Below are 20,101 nucleotides of genomic sequence, written 5' to 3'. Positions count from 1 at the left end.
ATCGGGAAGACCTGGGTCCTATTCTCCGTTTGCATGTTTTTCTCCGGGTACTCCGGTTTCCTCCCACATTTCCTCCAAATTGTCCATAGGAATTAATGTGAGTGTGAATGGTTGTTTGTCTATAGGTGCCCTGTGATTGGCTGGCGACCAGTCCAGGGTGTACCCCGCCTCTCGCCCGAAGACAGCTGGGATAGGCTCTAGCACCCCCGCGACCCTAATGAGTATAAGGGGCATAGAAAATGGATGGATATTCTAACAGGCAATTCTTACTGTCTGTCAAACATTTGCAGCATTTCTTGAAATGCTGGCTTTTCAACAGTATTAAAAAGCAACATTTCTTTTGTCTCTGCATCACGACGTGTAGTTTTTTTGTTGAGTGGATATATTTGAGGCGGGCAGTTTTGTTTTGATAATATAAAAATATATAATAAAATTTATTAGGTTAAAAAAAATTATAAAAATTATTAGGTTTGTTTGTACTCCGGTTTCCTCCCACATTCCAAAAACATGCTAGGTTAATTGGCGACTCCAAATTGTCCATGCGTATGAATGTGAGTGTGAATGGTTGTTTGTCTATATGTGCCCTGTGATTGGCTGGCGACCAGTCCAGGTTGTACCCCGCCTCTCGCCCAAAAGACATCTAGGATAGGCTCCAGCACCCCCACGACCCTAATGAGTATAAGCGGCATAGAAAATTGATAGATATTCTAACAGGCAATTCTTACTGTCTGTCAAACATTTGCAGCATTTCTTGAAATGCTGGCTTTTCAACAGTGTTAAAAAGCAACATTTCTTTTGGCTCTGCATCACAACGTAGTTTTTTTTGTTGAGTGGATAAAGCAGAAGGGACATTGTGATGCTGTGGCGGTCATAAGCCTCATCACTGATTCCGATACGTAACCAAGAAACTTGTGTACGTTGGAAACGATGGTTGACCCTCGATTTGCAGGCATTTGAAAACAAATCCATTCATTCGTTTATTTTCTATACCACTGGTCCTCATTAGGGGCTGCACAGTGGACGAGTGGTTAGCACGCAGGCCTCAAAGCTAGGAGACCCAAGTTCAATTCCACCCTCAGCCATCTCTGTGTGGAGTTTGCATGTTCTCCCTGTGTTCTACTCGCCCTGTGATTGGCTGGTGACCAGTCCAGGGTGTACCCCGCCTCTCGCCCAAAAGACATCTAGGATAGGCTCCAGCACCCCCACGACCCTAATGAGTATAAGCGGCATAGAAAATTGATAGATATTCTAACAGGCAATTCTTACTGTCTGTCAAACATTTGCAGCATTTCTTGAAATGCTGGCTTTTCAACAGTATTAAAAAGCAACATTTCTTTTGTCTCTGCATCACGACGTGTAGTTTTTTTGTTGAGTGGATATATTTGAGGCGGGCAGTTTTGTTTTGATAATATAAAAATATATAATAAAATTTATTAGGTTAAAAAAATTATAAAAATTATTAGGTTTGTTTGTACTCCGGTTTCCTCCCACATTCCAAAAACATGCTAGGTTAATTGGCGACTCCAAATTGTCCATGCGTATGAATGTGAGTGTGAATGGTTGTTTGTCTATATGTGCCCTGTGATTGGCTGGTGACCAGTCCAGCGTGTACCCCGCCTCACGCCTGAAGACAGCTGGGATAGGCTCTAGCACCCCCGCGACCCTAATGAGTATAAGGGGCATAGAAAATGGATGGATATTCTAACAGGCAATTCTTACTGTCTGTCAAACATTTGCAGCATTTCTTGAAATGCTGGCTTTTCAACAGTATTAAAAATCAACATTTCTTTTGGCTCTGCATCACACCGTAGTTTTTTTTGTTGAGTGGATAAAGCAGAAGGGACATGGTGATGCTGTGGCGGCCATAAGCCTCATCACTGATTCCGATACTGAACCAAGAAACTTGTGTACGTTGGAAACGTTGGTTGACCCTCGATTTGCAGGCATTTGAAAACAAATCCATTCATTCATTTATTTTCTATACCACTGGTCCTCATTAGGGGCTGCACAGTGGACGAGTGGTTAGCACGCAGGCCTCAAAGCTAGGAGACCCAAGTTCAATTCCACCCTCAGCCATCTCTGTGTGGAGTTTCCATGTTCTCCCTGTGTTCTACTCGCCCTGTGATTGGCTGGTGACCAGTCCAGGGTGTACCCCGCCTCTCGCCCGAAGACAGCTGGAATAGGCTCTAGCACCCCCGCGACCCTAATGAGTATAAGGGGCATAGAAAATGGATGCATATTCTAACAGGCAATTCTTTCTGTCCGTCAAACATTTGCAGCATTTCTTGAAATGCTGGCTTTTCAACAGTGTTAAAAAGTAACATTTTTTTTGTGCTCTGCATCACAACGTGTAGTTTTTTTTGTGGATGTATTTAAGGTGGGCAGTTTTGTTTTGATAATATAAAAATATATAATGAAATTTATTAAGTAAAAAATTATATAAATATTATTAGGTTTGTTTGTATTTTTTCAACAATAAATCTCTTAACATTTAAATCTATCAAGACCTTATGACACACCTAATATCTGCAAAATTTCTGCAAAACCTTGGTGTGTCTAATCTTGGGCTACAAATCTATTCAGCACTTTCATCATAGTGAATGAATGGCTGCGAAAAGCAGCAGTCAGAACAGTAGCAAAGCATTAATCAGCAACAATTGATTTAGTTGCCACTTGTGTGATTATAAAAGCCTTAGAAATGTACAGTTTTATACCCGCCATTCCTTGTCACCGTAACTAGAGCTGTGTGTATGAAATGTAGTAATTCATGTGATAAATATTGCAACTCACTCAACTGGCATCCCCCTTTTGCTCGTTTATGCATTCATATTCAGGCCAAATGATCAACAGTCCCTTAATTGTTTATTCACAAGCCCCATGGGCACTGTGGGCTCACATTCACTTGTACACAGACATACAAGACAGGAAAAGGTGACTATTTGGCTTAAGGTGCAGAAGGTTGCAAGATAGTGTTGGATGCTGGAGTTGCCACGGCAACTAGTGTGGCTACTTGTAGGAATCTGAGACATAAAATGCTTCAGTTAAACCACATTACAATGTTCTTTGCTACATTGCGGTTAATCTCTAGCGGATTTGTTGATGTTTAAGTGCAATTTATACATATAAAACATATTGTATATAACAGCTTTGTGTTCTGCGTCCTTGTGGTGTATTGCAGTGATCTATCAATGCTCTGTTTTGTGTCTGTTATTGTATTCACTACTGCTACCAGTCGGAAGTGTTGTTGTCGTGAGAGTTGAAGAGGCGTACAGACATGTTCAGTTCGTCTCAGCACAGTCCTGATTTGCTAAGGAAGAACCTGCCCATCGTCTTCTGTGTTTTCATTGGCTGAATACCATTGTCAGTCTCCTTTGTTCTCCACTGTCGTTTACTCGCGATCATAGAAAGGTGTATAAAGTGTATATTGAGGGGTTTTATAGCCTTCAGTTATTGTGGGTTATTTTGGGAACCTATCCCCACAATAAACGAGGGAACACTGTATTGCTTTTTGTATGCTCTTAATTTATTTGGAGTGTTTTGTTAATTAGCACTATAGCATAGTATAGTATAGTATAGTATAGGCATAGGGGGATGCCACAGTCTTTGCAAGTGTACATTCGTGAAACAAATTATTAGGTAAATTAAAGTTTTGACCTTGATGATGGTTTTGGATTAAACCGCCGAGAGATCCCAAAAGTCATTAAGAATAATCCACAGGAGACCACGATGTCTACATAATTGCACTGTAACCCATCTTGCAAATAGATTAAAAGCTGGAAAAAAATAACCCTGAACAATGATACAGAAACGGTTCTAAACTTTGCACTGGGCTGGGCGGAGGTAATAAATAATAACAACGTGGAAATCAAGGCGGGGTATACCCTGGACTGGTCGTCAACCAATCACAGGGCAGATATAGACAAACAACCATTCACACTAAACTCACATTCATCTAATACAATTTGGAGTCGACAATTAACCTAATATGCACAGCGATGCCCGATTGGGGAATCGAACCCGGGTCTCCTAGATGTGTGCCCACCGAGACTACCGTGCATCCAATGACAGGTGATTCATCTAATACAATTTGGAGTCGGCAATTAACCTAATATGCACAGCGATGCCCGATTGGGGAATCGAACCCGGGTCTCCTAGCTGTGTGCCCACCGTGACTACCGTGCATCCAATTGTGCTTCCTTACAAACACTTTGTTGGTGTCTCAATGACAGGTGATTCATCTAATACAATTTGGAGTCGACAATTAACCTAATATGCACAGCGATGCCTGATCGGGGAATCGAACCCGGGTCTTCTAGCTGTGTGCCCACCGCGACTACCGTGCATCCAATTGTGCTTCCTTACAAACACTTTGTTGGTGTCTCAATGACAGGTGATTCATCTAATACAATTTGGAGTCGGCAATTAATCTAATATGCACAGCGATGCCCGATTAGGGAATCGAACCCGGGTCTTCTAGCTGTGTGCCCATGGTGACTACCGTGCATCCAATTGTGCTTCCTTACAAACACTTTGTTGGTGTCTCAATGACAGGTGAAACAGCAACTGTATCAGTCATGTAACATTTTCTTAAAGTGATACACACACTGATGATTTTGCCTTAATATGTCTTTATTTGTCTTAATATGAAATGACTGAAAATATTTACTTATCATCATTGGAAATTCAATGTTTCCACTTACCCCCTGCAATTTGTTCGTGTACCACTGGGGGCACACGGTTGGCAATCACTATCCTATGCCATAAGTATGAAAATACATAATACATACTTCTACCTACCTCTCCGACTGGAACCATTGTCTATTCAGATGGGTCTCAATAACATTGAAAATATGTGATTTTTTTGTCATTTTGATTAAACTGCTCATCATGCGGTCCTTCTTGAGCTACTGCTGTGCTAGCAGGGCCCTAGAAATAGCACAGTAAACAATTCATCAAGAGGATAGATCCCACCCTGCAAATGGCATCTGTGGGAGCTTCCATAATGACTATGCCACGTGTAAAGCCCTAATGTGTTTACATAGGGCTCGATTATAGACGTACCTAATACTTCCTCCTGTGTTTTTTTTTTTTTTTTTAAAGACTCCCTGTGGGCTATTTGAGTGATAAGCTACTTTGAGTTTTTTTTCAGGATGCACTTCTCTGCAGTGGATCAATAGGTGTTGCTATGATGAACTATTGGGGGGGATTCTTGTTTTTATATAGTTGTGCTCCTCAGTCGTTTTTTCTTCTAATTGACTCTGCTAGCTTTGATAAATGACGTTATCCGATGTATTGTTTCTCATATCGCTTTACTGCCATAACTGTGTTGTGATACTCGTAGATGTGTACCGTCACTTGGGAGAAATATCGATGTTAAAATGGACTTACTGCTTCTATTTGCAACATCTATATCGCATCTGTCCAAAACATTTGACTCCAGGGGAGCAAATAGTTCAAGCACCGTCAGGATAGACCACTATTGTCATTATTTATTTTGCTACGTAACCACTGAGCTTTTCTCAGGACCTACAATAACATACTGTATGTCTTTTTGTTCCCCTTTCCGATTTACCTCTATCCATCCATCTTTGATACCACTTCTAACTGACATAAGGTAAAATAGTTTGAACCCTGGACAAATCACTGGTCAGGCGCAGTACAATTTAAAATAGGCATTGACCAAAATGTCAGCATATCACAAGAGATCTCACTTAGAAGAGCAGACCTCAACAAGCAACGAATAATTAACTCTGTGTGGTTTTTCTTCTTCTTTTGGCTTTTTCGGTTACTCTCACAGGAAGTCCCAGACATGGCAGATTATGTTCGGGATGGATATCGGCTGAAATCAGTGAAAAAGCACGGTATCGATATAGATTGGAGCACCCCAAGTGTGTGTACGCGGCTCCCTTAAATAGACCCCTCCATCGATCACTGAAATATTGCACTAATTATTACCTTAGTGCACTAATGATTAACTTATTGGCGTTTTTAAAATTGAATAGAAAATTTGTTGCCTTGTGATTGACCCCTCCATCGATCACTGAAGTATTGCACTAATGATTAACTTATTGCACTAATGATTAACTTATAGGCGTTTTTAAAATTGAATAGTATTGCACTAATGATTAACTTATTGCACTAATGAATAACTTATAGGCGTTTTTAAAATTGAATAGAAAATTTGTTGCCTTGTGATTGTGATTGACCCCTCCATTGATCACTGAAGTATTGCACTAATGATTAACTTATTGCACTAATGATTAACTTATGGGCGTTTTTAAAATTGAATAGAAAATTTGTTGCCTTGTGATTGTGATTGACCCCTCCATTGATCATTGAAGTATTGCACTAATGATTAACTTATTGCACTAATGATTAACTTATTGCACTAATGATTAACTTATAGGCGTTTTTAAAATGGAATAGTATTGCACTAATGATTAACTTATTGCACTAATGATTAACTTATAGGCGTTTTTAAAATTGAATAGAAAATTTGTTGCCTTGTGATTGTGATTGACCCCTCCATTGATCACTGAAGTATTGCACTAATGATTAACTTATTGCACTAATGATTGACGAATAAAGGCATATCTTAATCTTATAGGCATTTTTAAAATTTCATAGAAAATTTGTTGCCTTGTGATTGACTGGTGACCAGTCCAGATTGTACTGGGATAAAACTGGGATAGCTCACCTGTGACCCTCATGAGGATCATCAATTCACTCATTTTCTACCGCTTATCCTCACAAGAGTCGCGGGGGGTGCTGGAGCCTATGCTAGCTGTCTTTTGGGCGAGAGGCGGGGTACACCCTGGACTGGTCACCAGTCAATCACAGGGCGAGTAGAACACGGGGAGAACATGCAAACTCCACACAGAGATGGCCGAGTGTGGAATTGAACTTGGGTCTTGACTGCTGCTTTTCACAGCCATTCAGTCCCTATGATGAAAGTGCTGGATGGATTTGTAGCCCAAGATTAGATACACCAAATAATTTTGCATATATTTAATATTTAATACTGTAGAAAAGCCAGCATTTCAAGAAATGCTGCAAATGTTTGACAGACAGTAAGAATTGACTGTTAGAATATCCATCTATTTTCTATGCCGCTTATACTCATTAGGGTCGTGGGGGTGCTGGAGCCTATCCTAGCTGGTTTGGGGCGAGAGGCGGGGTACACCCTTGACTGGTCGCCAGCCAATCACAGGGCACATATAGACAAACAACCATTCACACTCACATTCATACCTATGGACAATTTGGAGGAAATGTGGGAGGAAACCGGAGTACGGGGAGAACATCCAAACTCCACACAGGGTGGAATTGAACTTGGGTATCCTAGCTGTGAGGCCTGCGTGCTAACCACTTGCCCACTGTGCAGCCCCTAATGAGGACCAGCGGTATGGAAAATAAATGAATGAATGGATTTGTTTTCAAATGCCTGCAAATCGAGGGTCAAACAACGTTTCCGAGTTTCTTGGTTACGTATCGGAATCAGTGATGAGGCTTATGGCCGCCACAGCATCACCATGTCCCTTCTGCTTCTTCACAATGATGCCGGCATCACTGCAGTGATTAGCAGTCAGAATGTGCTGCATCTTTGTCCTTGATTTCATGCCAAATCTTCTTAGATATAATGACTACCGAGGCTTGGTGTCTTGAGGGGGAGAAAAAAAAATAAAAATTTGAGGACTAGTGTGCCCTCACCCCTGCTGATATAGCATCCCTGTTGCCCAGCATGAGCCTTCCAAAGCTGCTGTTTGGTTTTGACGTTCAGACGTTGTTTTGCTGCAACATGCCAATCTCCTTGATTTGAAACGATCCAGCAAGTTTATACCAGGAGCGTGCCTGCAAGAAGAATAGTTGAGTGTGTGTACATTCATTATTGATCTGCTGTTTTGAAATCCATGTCTGCCTATTTGAATGAAACACGTGTTAGCAAATCATTTATAGATCTATATTCTCTGCAATATCGACACAGGGAGGACAGAGAGCAATCCCTTCATGATTGAAGCTGGTCTCAAAATGGTGCCTGGCCTCTTAGGCTTTCTCTCGTCAGTGACATATGGCAAAATACTAAATTAAGTTTTTGCTGTTGCCTCTCACATTTTAATGAGTTCAGTTGAGGTAACACTCAGAGTCCTCTGGTTCCTGTCTTTCTGTCTCTTGTCGTTTGTGTAATGGCACATCCAACCTTGGTTTGCACTAGAAGGGTTTGTAATCGGTGATTACACACTCTCAGGTCACAATGGATCACTTCATTTTAAGTTAGATGTTCCCCACGACTAATGTGAATGTCTTTATAGGAGACTAGCTGCTATAACAACAGAGCGGGGAGACTTGCAATCTGTATTTACCCAGAGCTTTTCTTTTTTTTTCATCTTGTTCTCCACTTATCCTTTTTATTTTATTCTATTCCTCCAAGGTTTTTTGGGCGGTGTAGGTATATGTTGAAGCCAAATGTTGCTATGGTTTACCGAAGTCAATTGTGAGCATCAATATGGTGGTGTCATGCAATTTTAGAGTGGTGTTAGAGTACAGTGGAACCCCTTTAGGTCAAACACAAGATTATCATGTGAGCATAATAGGTCCACTTTAAATGTTCTAATTTTTAAGTCAACAATTAGACATATTTGGAGCACTTTTCAAATTTCATTTTGTTCCAAAGCAAATACCCCTGTTAATACCCTCTACTAGGATAACGATGGCACTCTCCACGACACATTGCTCAGTCCATGCATGATTGCCATCTTTGCACCCACTTGAACAGAAGCCGAGTACAGATTAACTCACTTTTATATAGTTCAATGCTTAATGAGTTAGGACCTAGTATTGTGTCTTAGGGCTGCATGGCGGTCGAGTGGTTAGCATGCCGGCCACACAGCTTGGAGACCTGAGTTCAATTCCACCCTCGGCCATCTCTGTGTGGAGTTTGCATGTTCTCCCTGTGCATGTGTGGGTTTTCTCCGGGTACTCCGGTTTCCTCCCACATTCCAAAAACATGCTAGGTTAATTAGCGACTCCAAATTGTCCGTAGGTATGAATGTGAGTGTGAATGGTTGTTTGACTATATGTGCCCTGTGATTGGCTGGCGACCAGTCCAGCCTCTTCATTTTCTACCATTTATCCTCAAAAGGATCATGGGGGTGCTGGAGCCTATCCCAGCTGTCAAGAGGCTAAGAACCATTGCTGTTCATATTTTTTGGTGATGTGAACGTCCACATGAATTGGATATAGTACCTTACAGTATGGAGTTGAGCAAAGTTACCCCGACCAAATCACCAAACCCCCCCATTGACTTCCACATCAGAGTATATATACAGTGTGCTAGCACCGGTCTAATTTAGCCTACATATTTACATGACAAAAAAAGCATGGTAAGGGATTGCAAATATGTCCTTTTGGGATCGAGTGTTTTGGAGCAGGGTGCTTAATGGCGTATACACGGCGGTGTGCCGCGTTGCATTAAGGGCTAATAACCTCCCTTAGATTCAGCACAACACCCCCGCCTCTCTTCCCGGCCCGCATCAACCGCCCCAGTTGTATTTATTACGGGCAGCAACACCCCGGTGATGAGACGATCAATATTTCCGGGATGATGAGGGAGAACTTGTGCAATCTTACCAGTTCCCTGTGTTTCTCCCTTGGCAGTACTTCAACTGGAAGAGATCAAAGCAGAGAGGACCTCTGAGATGATGTTTTAGGGGAGACTGATGAAGTCCTCACGACTGTGTGTCCTCTAAACACACACACTCAATCACGCTGTCCTATGTCCTTGCTGTGTCCTGATTAAAAAGTTTGACCTAAAGCTTATTTATCTCAAACAGAGGGTTCCCCCTTCTCCTGTTGCTGTTGATATTGACAATAAAAACTATGTTGTGTTGATGGGTAAATGTAAGAAATTATCTTCTTTAACCACAAGAAGTATCCATAACAAATACACTAGCTACGTCTGTGTACTGAAACAGATGAAACACCTGGGGAAACATCAGTGCAGAACATATTCACTTCATAGTTTTTACTTGAGATGTCCCAAGATGGCCTCCAGATGAGATCAGGGAGGGTTTTTTTTGTTGTTTTTAAAGGCATCACCAAAAGTAGAGGTGATATGAATACAGATATTTTGCAGCTGTTCTTTTTGAATACAGATACCTTTTACTGTAGCCTCTAGTGCAAGCATTTTTGTGTGAATGCATATAAATGTGAAACATTATTCGGGGAAGCTGTTATAATCATGAAGGAAAATAACCTTATACAGTTCAAAAGTGGCAGCTACTCTAAATTACTAAGTTTATTCATTCATTGATTTTAGACTGCTTTTTCCTCACGAGGGTCGCGGGGGTGCTGGAGCCTATCCCAGCTGTCTTCGGACGAGAACCGAGGTACACCCTGGAATGGTGGCCAGCCAATCACAGGGCACATATAGACAAACAACCATTCACACTCACATTCATACCTATGGACAATTTGGAGTCGCCAATTAGCCTAGCATGTTTTTGGAATGTGGGAGGAAACCGGAGTACCCGGAGAAAACCCACGCATGCACGGGGAGAACATGCAAACCCCACGCAGAGATGGTCGAGGGTGGAATCGAACTTGGGTATCCTAGCTGTGTGGCCTGCACGCTAACCACACCATCACCGTGCAGCCCTATACTAATATTCTTAGTTGTTAAATTAAATATTCAGTGCATTAAAGGTATGCATTCTTGCAAGTCAATTACCATTACCATATTTTTGGCTACATGCTTTGTTAGCATCGTTAGCATCGTTAGTATGTTTTTGGAATGTGGGAGGAAACCGGAGCACCCGGAGAAAACCCACGCATGCACGGGGAAAACATGCAAACTCCACACAGAGATGGCGTGGGTGGAATTGAACCCTGGTTTCCCAAGCTGTGAGGTCTGCGTGTTAACCACTCGACCACCGTGCAGCCCTAAGTAGTTCAGACTAGACACAATACTAGGTTCTAACTTATTAAGCATTGAACTATATAAAAGTGATTTAATCTGTGCTCGGCTTGGGTGCAAAGATGGCAATCATGCATGGGCTGAGCAATGTGCCGTGGAGAGTGCCATTGTTACCCTAGTAGAGGGTATTAAAATACAAATTATCCAGTGTTACATGCAGCAAAATGCTAACAATCTTTCCAGGATGTGGTAGATCCGATTGAATGAAACGTGTGTCCAACGTGGCAAGTACAAAAAAAGTACGTGGCCGGTACAAAAGCTAGCAAGTGCATTGTGAAACGAGGACATTTGCAAACCCGTACGTCTGTGTTATGAACTAGAAAGGCACGTGTCTCCCTATATGATAAGTGTGCAGCTGAGGTGGCTTTACCACAAAATGAAATTGCACTTCTACCCTCTGCTTTCTCTGCTATGGCCTTGAGCTGCCGTAGTTAGCCACAGACATTGGTGAAGCTATAACATCCATTCCAAGCGTTAAACCCCTCCTGTGGGAGCCTCCTCCCGTGACGAAAGCCCAACTAGCAAAGCCACTTCAATCATCTGGACCTGACCTGGCCACAAAAATTGCATCACAGACACCACCATCAGTGGCTCTGATCCCTCATCCCAGCTGGAAAACACAGCCGCAAAGAAGTCATCCATCTCCAGTTGGGCTCCCCCACCCCCCACCACCACCACCACCACCACCATCACTAAGGATGTTGCAGCTGCCTCCTCACAGACAAGCAGTTAACACAGTGAAGCAGGTGCAGCCGGTCACTCCTTCACACATCTTCACTTTAAATTTGTTGATGATATAATGCTTTTCCTGTACCGCAGCTGGCGTAGACTCTTTCAGAATGACTGCATTGGAGTCCATTAGCGGTTGTAGTCAAACAAACGAGGAATACTGTTTGAACATTCCCTGCTGCAATGCCTTGATGTTCTCCTATCCATGAGTACTGTATATCAAACGGCTGTGCACTGCATCCCTCCCCCACCAGTTTTTCACTTTGGTGGAAGTAATCATATAATCTCTCAGAGAGATAGCAGCTTTGACGGCTGAGCTAGCACAGCATCCGGAGAAGGAAACTGTACTGCGCAAAGTGCATGGCAGTACCCCGTTTTTTGAATTGAAATACTACTCGTGAGCATCCCTTTCTCCTTCACTCATTGTATCATTGTATTTTTTTTTAAATAATGTATTAACGGGCAGCATGGTGGTCTAGTGGTTAGCGCGCAGACCTCACAGCTAGAACACCAGGGTTCAATTCCAGCCTCGGCCATCTCTGTGTGGAGTTTGCATGTTCTCCCCGTGCATGCGTGGGTTTTCTCCGGGTACTCCGGTTTCCTCCCACATTCCAAAAACATGCTAGGTTAATTGGTGACTCCAAATTGTCCATAGGTATGAATGTGAGTGTGAATGGTTGTTTGTCTATATGTGCCCTGTTAATAATGTGCCCAATAATAATCGCGGTTTTATGGTTGGAATTGGAACGTTTTTGGCTTCTTTGTCCTTCCCCACAACTCTATGCTTAAAGCCAGGGATCTCAAAGTCAATTTACTTCGGGGCCAATGGAGCTTGGGTCTGCGTGAGGTTGGGCCGCATCAGGTTTTCAAAAAAAAAAAAAAAGTGTTTTTTCAGTCATGGATGATAAGAGAAAAAGCAAAACAGGCGGGCTCGTTCGCTTGCGTATGGGCAGGGCAAAATCGCGTCAATTGTGTGCGGTGTGCACACAGCTTTAAGCTGTCATTTCTGGGTTCATGAAACCATATGTCATCCATATCAAACTAGGCGGGGGCCTCAAATTAGCATCCTGCGGGCTGCATTTGGCCCGCAGGCCGCGAGTTTGAGACCCCTGCTTAAAGCTGTCTCTGGTGAAAACACAATGCACATATGAAATAGCACGTGACTCAAAAGGCCGTGATGCAACTGAAATAGGCACTGTTGTGAAGCATTACCAGTCATTCCTTCCAATTAATATGAATACGATGAATCAAGCGGTGCTTAATTGCGTTCTAAAAATATATACAACATCACCGCCGTGGAGGTAGAATGCGGTTGAGGGTTACAGGAGGTTTACGTTTTAATCATTACATGCACCATAATCTGTGAATATGCTTGTCTTTAGTGTTTTTGTAGGTGTTTCAATGTAAGGTGGGTGTGCAAAACTGGGTTACCTCTTACTAAGACCACAGTATATAGCGTTGGTGGATTCTTTTTATGTTGATTTAATAACCTAAATGAAAAAAAAATGTCTTGGACAGGCTTCTTTTATAGGTACTTTAGATGCACGGTAACTTTTCTGGTATAATCCTTTATCAACACTTGGCCCCTAGCAACGCTTGCCTCTTAATCCGCAGATTGGATATGAGGGATGGGGATGGTGTGTTTATGTATTTTCAGTTAGCAGGTGCTCTGTGTGCAAGAGTGTAGTAGTGCGTCATGTGGATATTCTTTACAGTGTGTTGATGAAGATAATAATACATAATATGTATGGATGCATATTTGAGTCACATGTCCTGCAGATTGTCAACCGAGCCATAAGGGCACACCAAGGAAGATGTATTCTAAACCATTTAAACCAGGGGTCTCAAACTCAATTTACCTGGGGGCCACTGGAGCTAGGGTCTGGGCAAGGCTGGGTTTTTCCAAAAAAAAAACCACATTTATTAAAAACAGAAAAATATACAAACTTTTTCAGTGCTTTGGTTCCGATTTTCTACAATAAAAGCTCTGATAAAACATTCCACTGTTCTCAAATATCTTAATTTTTATTTTTCTGCACAAAATAAGATAAAAAATAAATAAACAAATCAAGAATAAAGAAAATCAATCAATCAGTCAGTAATAAATAAATTTAATAATAATAATAAAACGGCAAATAATAAAAACTAAAGAAACCACATATAGTTGGTGGGTAGACAAATTATTTTTTTCAGATTAAAATTAACAAAGCATTATTAGAGCCCTGTAGACAAGACAAAACACGACTATAGTCACATTTATACTTTTTTTATTTACAACATATTGCGCAACTGCAGGGTCTTGAGACACATGCTAACTCGCAAATAAGAGAGCTAGTGACCTTTAAACGGTAGCCTTCAAGTTATTTCCTTTAAACTTAAATCGCCAAAAACTTACCACTTCCACACGGATAGGGAGGATAACTATTAACAGTTATTTAACCTTTAACATGAACATTAATCAAACGTAATAATTTTTTCTGGGTACATGATACCATACAACATTAAACTTTCATATCAAGGCGGGGGCCTCAAACTAGTGTTCTGCGGGCCACATTTGGCCCGCGGGCCACGTGTTTGAGACCCCTGATTTAAACTATCTTTGTTGAATGTAATATCCTGTCTCAAACCTTGGCTTTTCTTTTTAGAGCAAATGTTGCCGGATGATGGTTGGAAAGGGGGGGTCTAAGCCGCAGAAATTGAAAATTGATCAGGCGGTGTGTGGGTAGGTGTTAACCCAGGCACCACTACTTCACCCTGGGAATTTGATTAGCGATTACAGCACTGTCACAGGAAGAAGCCTCACCGCCTATAGCTACATCCTCCTCTGCCCCTTTTCTTTAAGACTCTGGGGAGTTTGAATCTAAATTGTTCATATCTACACCAAAGAGAGAAGGAAAAATGCTGCATTGCATGAAACAGAGCATGAATTCTTTATCATGTGACTATATTCCTGTGGATGCAGTTTTGCCCCTTGATGTTTTGTTCTTGGGAGTGGAGCAATATTACCTATTGGTGGTTGTCACATTGCCGTCATCTTATTAGCGTTATTAAACGTAAATGCCGACAGGATGTCAAGAAGTTAATTGCAACATCTAAGTCACTTGATTATTCGGAAGAACTCTTGTCATGTTTATGTGAGCTCTTTTATGTCGGGACACAAAAGGACTCCAGCAGTCAATAAATATGACTGACTTTAAGCGGAAGGAAGCACACTGGTGGGCTGTCAGGGAGCTGTCATTAATTCTTCTTTCTTCTTCTTTTGTAGCACCGGATAGAAGATCTGACAAGCAAGGAGAAGAGCGGCCAACAAGGCTGCAAAACTATTTCTCATCATCCCCCAAAGCCGCTCGGGTCTAACATAGCAACTGATGATTAGACTACCCGCGGCTGGACTGCACATATAAGCGAAGACACAGGCAAGCGTTTGCCCTGGATTGTATGTTGCACTCGCTCACGAGGACCATGTGGTTTTTGCCCAGGAGAAGTCGTATCCCTTTGCAGAATTGGCATGGAGCCCACGATTGCCACAGTATCGTCATGTCCTTGTGGGTATTAACGTTTGGCTGGTGCTTCGCAGCAGCGAGAGGCCAGAACTACCACCCGACTGTGAACACACAGTATGGAAAACTTCGAGGAGTGAGGGTTCCTCTCCCCAGTGAAATTCTCGGGCCTGTGGACCAGTATCTGGGGGTCCCTTACGCTGCCTCCCCGGTGGGTGAAAAACGCTTCATGCCTCCTGAACCTCCGTCCTCCTGGTCGGGGATCAAGAACGCCACCCACTTTGCTCCAGTGTGCCCCCAGAATATACACAATGCCGTGCCAGAGATCATGATGCCAATATGGTTCACCTACAACCTGGATATAGTTACCACCTACATACAGGATCAACACGAGGATTGTCTTTATCTGAACATCTACGTTCCAACAGAGGATGGTGAGTGTGTCGAGCAGGCAGGATGAAACCACTTCTCCTTCTATCTGTCTTTTCTTTCTTTACTTCTTTTTTCGTCTTTTGCGCAAAGCATGACCTGTTGTTTGGCGCATGCCTGAGTTTGTGTCAACCATCTCAACCTGCCATGTTTAGTCCTTCCATTTTTAGTCTCCCCTTCCATGCCACTGTTAAAGGTTCCTCTTTTGATGACCAAATAGCGTATTGCAGTGACAAAATAACGAAAAGAAGAGGGGGAACTGCACTTTCCCACCCTCACTGTCTTGACTGTCTCGGGGGTTATTAGACATCTACTGATCAGTAGCTTGCCTCGTAAGTGAATGATCTTGCTGTAGGGTTGGTGAAATGTTCTGTCTGGTACATGAGAGGCCTGTGGCATCAGCCTGACCTATGTAAGACCCTTTACTCTCCTCTTTAAATGGAGATTCTTTGCAAAAAACTTATGGACATTTTATGAAACGCCACTATTATGGCACCAATGGAAAATGACGCAGAGAAATTATTCAAATTGGCGATCAAATCATTTGATTAAAGTATATAAGTTGATGAACTGCGTGTCCTGTAATGGGTCTTAAATAGACGTGCATGTGAATATGGGCTTCCTGTGTCCCAGGATGCAGCAAATTCATTCCACCATTTTGGAATATTTCTGCAGCAACATTCAAATACTTTCTCAACAGGTTCTATGTTGTTCTTGTTGATGGAGGGTGGAGAGGATGACAAGGGGCGGGGGAGCTGGGGGTATGGGGGGTGGGTCTGACACAGTTATTGCATGTCACTTGTCAATTTTTTCCAGAGCTCGCTGTTATTTTGTAGTTTTTTTTCCCCATTCATTTTACAGTCAAAAGAATATCCAAGGAATGTGCCAGGAAACCCAACAAGAAAATGTGTAGAAAAGGAGGTATGTAAACAAAAAAAAAAAGCCGACACGGAATGAAATGAAAGAGAAAGAGGAGTGCGGCACATCCTACCAAAGCCGCCAATATCAACGCCGATCAAGTCCGAAGTGCTAATGGGATGAACGTGGAAGCCAGATCATCCTTGACATGAGTGTGAGAGATGAGCGTGCATGATGAGGCTGTGAATGCATGCGGTGGTGTGACACGGATTGGAAAAAAAAAACAAAAAACAGGTCCTTGAATAAGTAATGGAGCTTTGTCAAGCAATGGATGTCTAAGAATACTCTGTAACTACTTTATATTTAATGTAATTGTATCTTTGTTTTTCATTTATTTATTTTTATCTGTTGGCTGAAACAAAATCATTGATGGGGGTGTGTGAAAATCGACTGAAATTTGGATCTGTTATAGTACTTTATTAATATATTGTGATGCAGAGCTTATTACACATGATTTATTTGTCATTATTCAAGACACCTGAACGTATTTTAAGCTTAGAAACTGAACTGAAGTCAATTTAAAGCTTAAATGTAACCGTACAATTATGGTAAACTACCTCTCAAATCTTCATTTTCCTGCAAGGTACCTCATATGTCAAACACAACCACACATGGGGCCAAACAGTGTTGCCAACTTGTTGCTAACACATTTAGCGAATAGAATACTAATTAATAAAAATAAAATTAAGCTTTTAAACCTGACATTACTCACCACGGACAGGGGTTGGCTGTTTTCTGTTGATTTTTATAATAACTTTTAGCTTTCCATGAAAATTTTCATGCTGTTTTTTTTGTGATGCTACTTAAAATGAGCAATAAGTTTGGTGGTAGTAAACTTCCCCGGTTCTGTGCCACCACAAGAAATAAGTCTTTTTCTGACTTTTAACGGCAAATACAGCACACGGCTGACGTCGCTGCGACTACTTGCTAATTTGTCAACATGTTAGCACACATTGTTGCTAGACGTTCTGATTCTGGGATTGAAACTAATATGGGAGATTTTGGATGCAGGCCGTTATAATACAGTAATTTTGATATTAAATATTTTGAAATTCAATATCAGTATCGGATCGAGAGGTGGCACGGCGGTCGAGTGGTTAGCGTGCAGACATGCACAGCTAGGAGACCCAAGTTCGATTCCAGCCTCGGCCGTCTCTGTGTGGAGTTTGCATGTTCTCCGGGTACTCCGGTTTCCTCCCACATTCCAAAAAAAACATGCTAGGTTAATTGGCGACTCCAAATTGTCCATGGGTATGAATGTGAGTGTGAATGGTTGTTTGTCTATATGTGCCCTGTGATTGGCTGGCGACCAGTCCAGGGTGTACTTCACCTCTCGTCCAAAGACAGCTGGGATAGGCTCCAGCACCCCCGCGACCTTTGTGAGGAAAAGCGGTAGAAAATGAATGAATGAGTATCGAATCGAGACACCCCTAGTGGATTCGTTTTAGCATTGTCAGTTGGTCAGTTCTGTTCATGCTGCTCAGCATATTATAGCTAAACCAACAGTTATTTTTGTTTTTTCATCGTGTTTAATGTTCCTGACAATCTTACAACATTAGATATTTTTTCGTTGGAAAATACTGCACCCCAAACTGTCGAAAAAGCATCTTTTCAGATATTTCACTGGCATCCCAGCTTCATTATACTAATGCAGTCAAAGCTACAAAAGCATTGACATGCAAAAACATTCTAGTTTGACTTTAGGCACTAGCTCTAATCACACTGTTTGAAAACTGAGAGCTAATTCACAAAGTCTTCCTAAAGGACTTAACAATTAGCCTTTAGACTGATAAAGAGTATGTCTTGCTTCACAATAATGATTTGGTTCCCATTGTGACACCTCTGCTGCCTATTTCCATGGGAGCAGGAAACAGCTCGTGGCCTCGCTCTGTACAGCCATACGTTCTACTTTGGTGAACCAATTTTGTTGGAGACGAGCCCTGCAGCCACTTTTGCTTCACAATTAGTCCCAGTTGTGGAATATACACAGAAATATCTCTTTAATATTCCCTTTCCTCTTCGATTTTTCAATTATCTCCCTCATGTTTGGTAATGAGAAAATGGTTTTATCATAAGTTTCATGTATTGGTTTTGTGCAAATTATTCTGAGGAGTGGTGGTTGGAGAACAGCCTCCCCTGTTGCCATAAACAGTCTCGCCTCTCTTTGTCTTATGTTGAATTAGCAGTGCTAATGAAGCAGAATGTATGCTTCTTAGGTAACATGGGACTCAAACTCGGAAGCATAAGCGCTTTAGGGGCAACTTTTGTGGAATTTTACTATAAACGTATGTGATTTTCCCTTTTCTGTGCATTTTAAAAGAGAGAAAAACAGCTAGCATGAGGGTGCTAGCATACACATAGCATACACAATGGGACCTCGGACAACGAGTACTATTTCCGGCAACAACAGCTACATAGACCGCTACAAAATAAACAGCTACATAGGCTAATGACTACGGATCCAGAACTTTATCTTTATGAGCCTGTGCTTTTTAAAGAGAGAAAAACGGCTAGCATGAGGGTGCTAGCATACACAATGGGACCTCGTACAACTAGCACTATTTCCGGCAACAACAGCTACATAGATAGCTACAAAATCAACAGCTACATAGGCTAATGACTACGGATCCAGAACGTTATATTTATGAGCCTGTGCTTTTTAAAGAGAGAAAAACAGCTAGCATGAGGGTGCTAGCATACACATAGCATACACAATGGGACCTCGGACAACTAGCGCTATTTCCGGCAACAACATCTACATAGATAGCTACAAAATAAACAGCTACATAGGCTAATGACTACGGATCTAGAACTTTATCTTTATGAGCCTGTGCTTTTTAAAGAGAGAAAAACGGCTAGCATGAGGGTGCTAGCATACACATAGCATACACAATGGGACCTCCGACAACTAGCACTATTTCCGGCAACAACAGCTACATAGATAGCTACAAAATAAACAGCTACATAGGCTAATGACTACGGATCCAGAACGTTATATTTATGAGCCTGTGCTTTTTAAAGCGAGAAAGACAGCTAGCATGAGGGTGCTAGCATACACAATGGGACCTCGGACAACTAGCGCTATTTCCGGCAACAACATCTACATAGATAGCTACAAAATAAACAGCTACATAGGCTAATGACTACGGATCCAGAACTTTATCTTTATGACCCTGTGCTTTTTAAAGCGAGAAAGACAGCTAGCATGAGGGTGCTAGCATACACAATGGGACCTCGGACAACTAGCGCTATTTCCGGCAACAACATCTACATAGATAGCTACAAAATAAACAGCTACATAGGCTAATGACTATGGATCTAGAACTTTATCTTTTTGAGACTGACTATATGGAGGATGAACTACAGGTTTTAGAAGCTGAGTGGGCAAGAAGGTAACATAAACGAATGTCATTTTCATTTTTCTGTGCTTTTTTAAAGAGAGAAAAATAGCTAGCATGAGGGTGCTAGCATACACATAGCATACACAATCGGGCCTCCGACAACTAAGGCTAATGACTAGGGAAAAACATGTGTTTTAATATTTCAAAAAGAT

General features: G+C 41.8%; 1 protein-coding gene across 2 annotated transcripts in view; it reads left to right on the top strand.

Moving 5' to 3' along the window:
* The window catches only part of nlgn3a (neuroligin 3a), a 218,739-nt gene that overhangs the window by 28,558 nt on the left and 170,080 nt on the right, over window positions 1-20,101 (top strand). The window contains exons 2-3 of one of the 2 annotated variants that reach the window (XM_058063836.1): window positions 14,967-15,635; window positions 16,492-16,551. In XM_058063836.1, coding sequence (XP_057919819.1) covers window positions 15,140-15,635; window positions 16,492-16,551 — 556 coding nt within the window. In that variant the 5' untranslated portion in view covers window positions 14,967-15,139. The remainder of the gene's footprint in view (window positions 1-14,966; window positions 15,636-16,491; window positions 16,552-20,101) is intronic. The other variant, XM_058063837.1, reaches the window with a different exon arrangement.

The sequence above is a fragment of the Doryrhamphus excisus genome, chromosome 23 (assembly GCF_030265055.1).
Source record: "Doryrhamphus excisus isolate RoL2022-K1 chromosome 23, RoL_Dexc_1.0, whole genome shotgun sequence".
In the NCBI taxonomy this organism is placed as follows: domain Eukaryota; kingdom Metazoa; phylum Chordata; class Actinopteri; order Syngnathiformes; family Syngnathidae; genus Doryrhamphus; species Doryrhamphus excisus.
The sequence above is the reverse complement of the archived record's forward strand: the minus strand, read 5'-3'. Positions and strand labels throughout refer to the sequence as shown.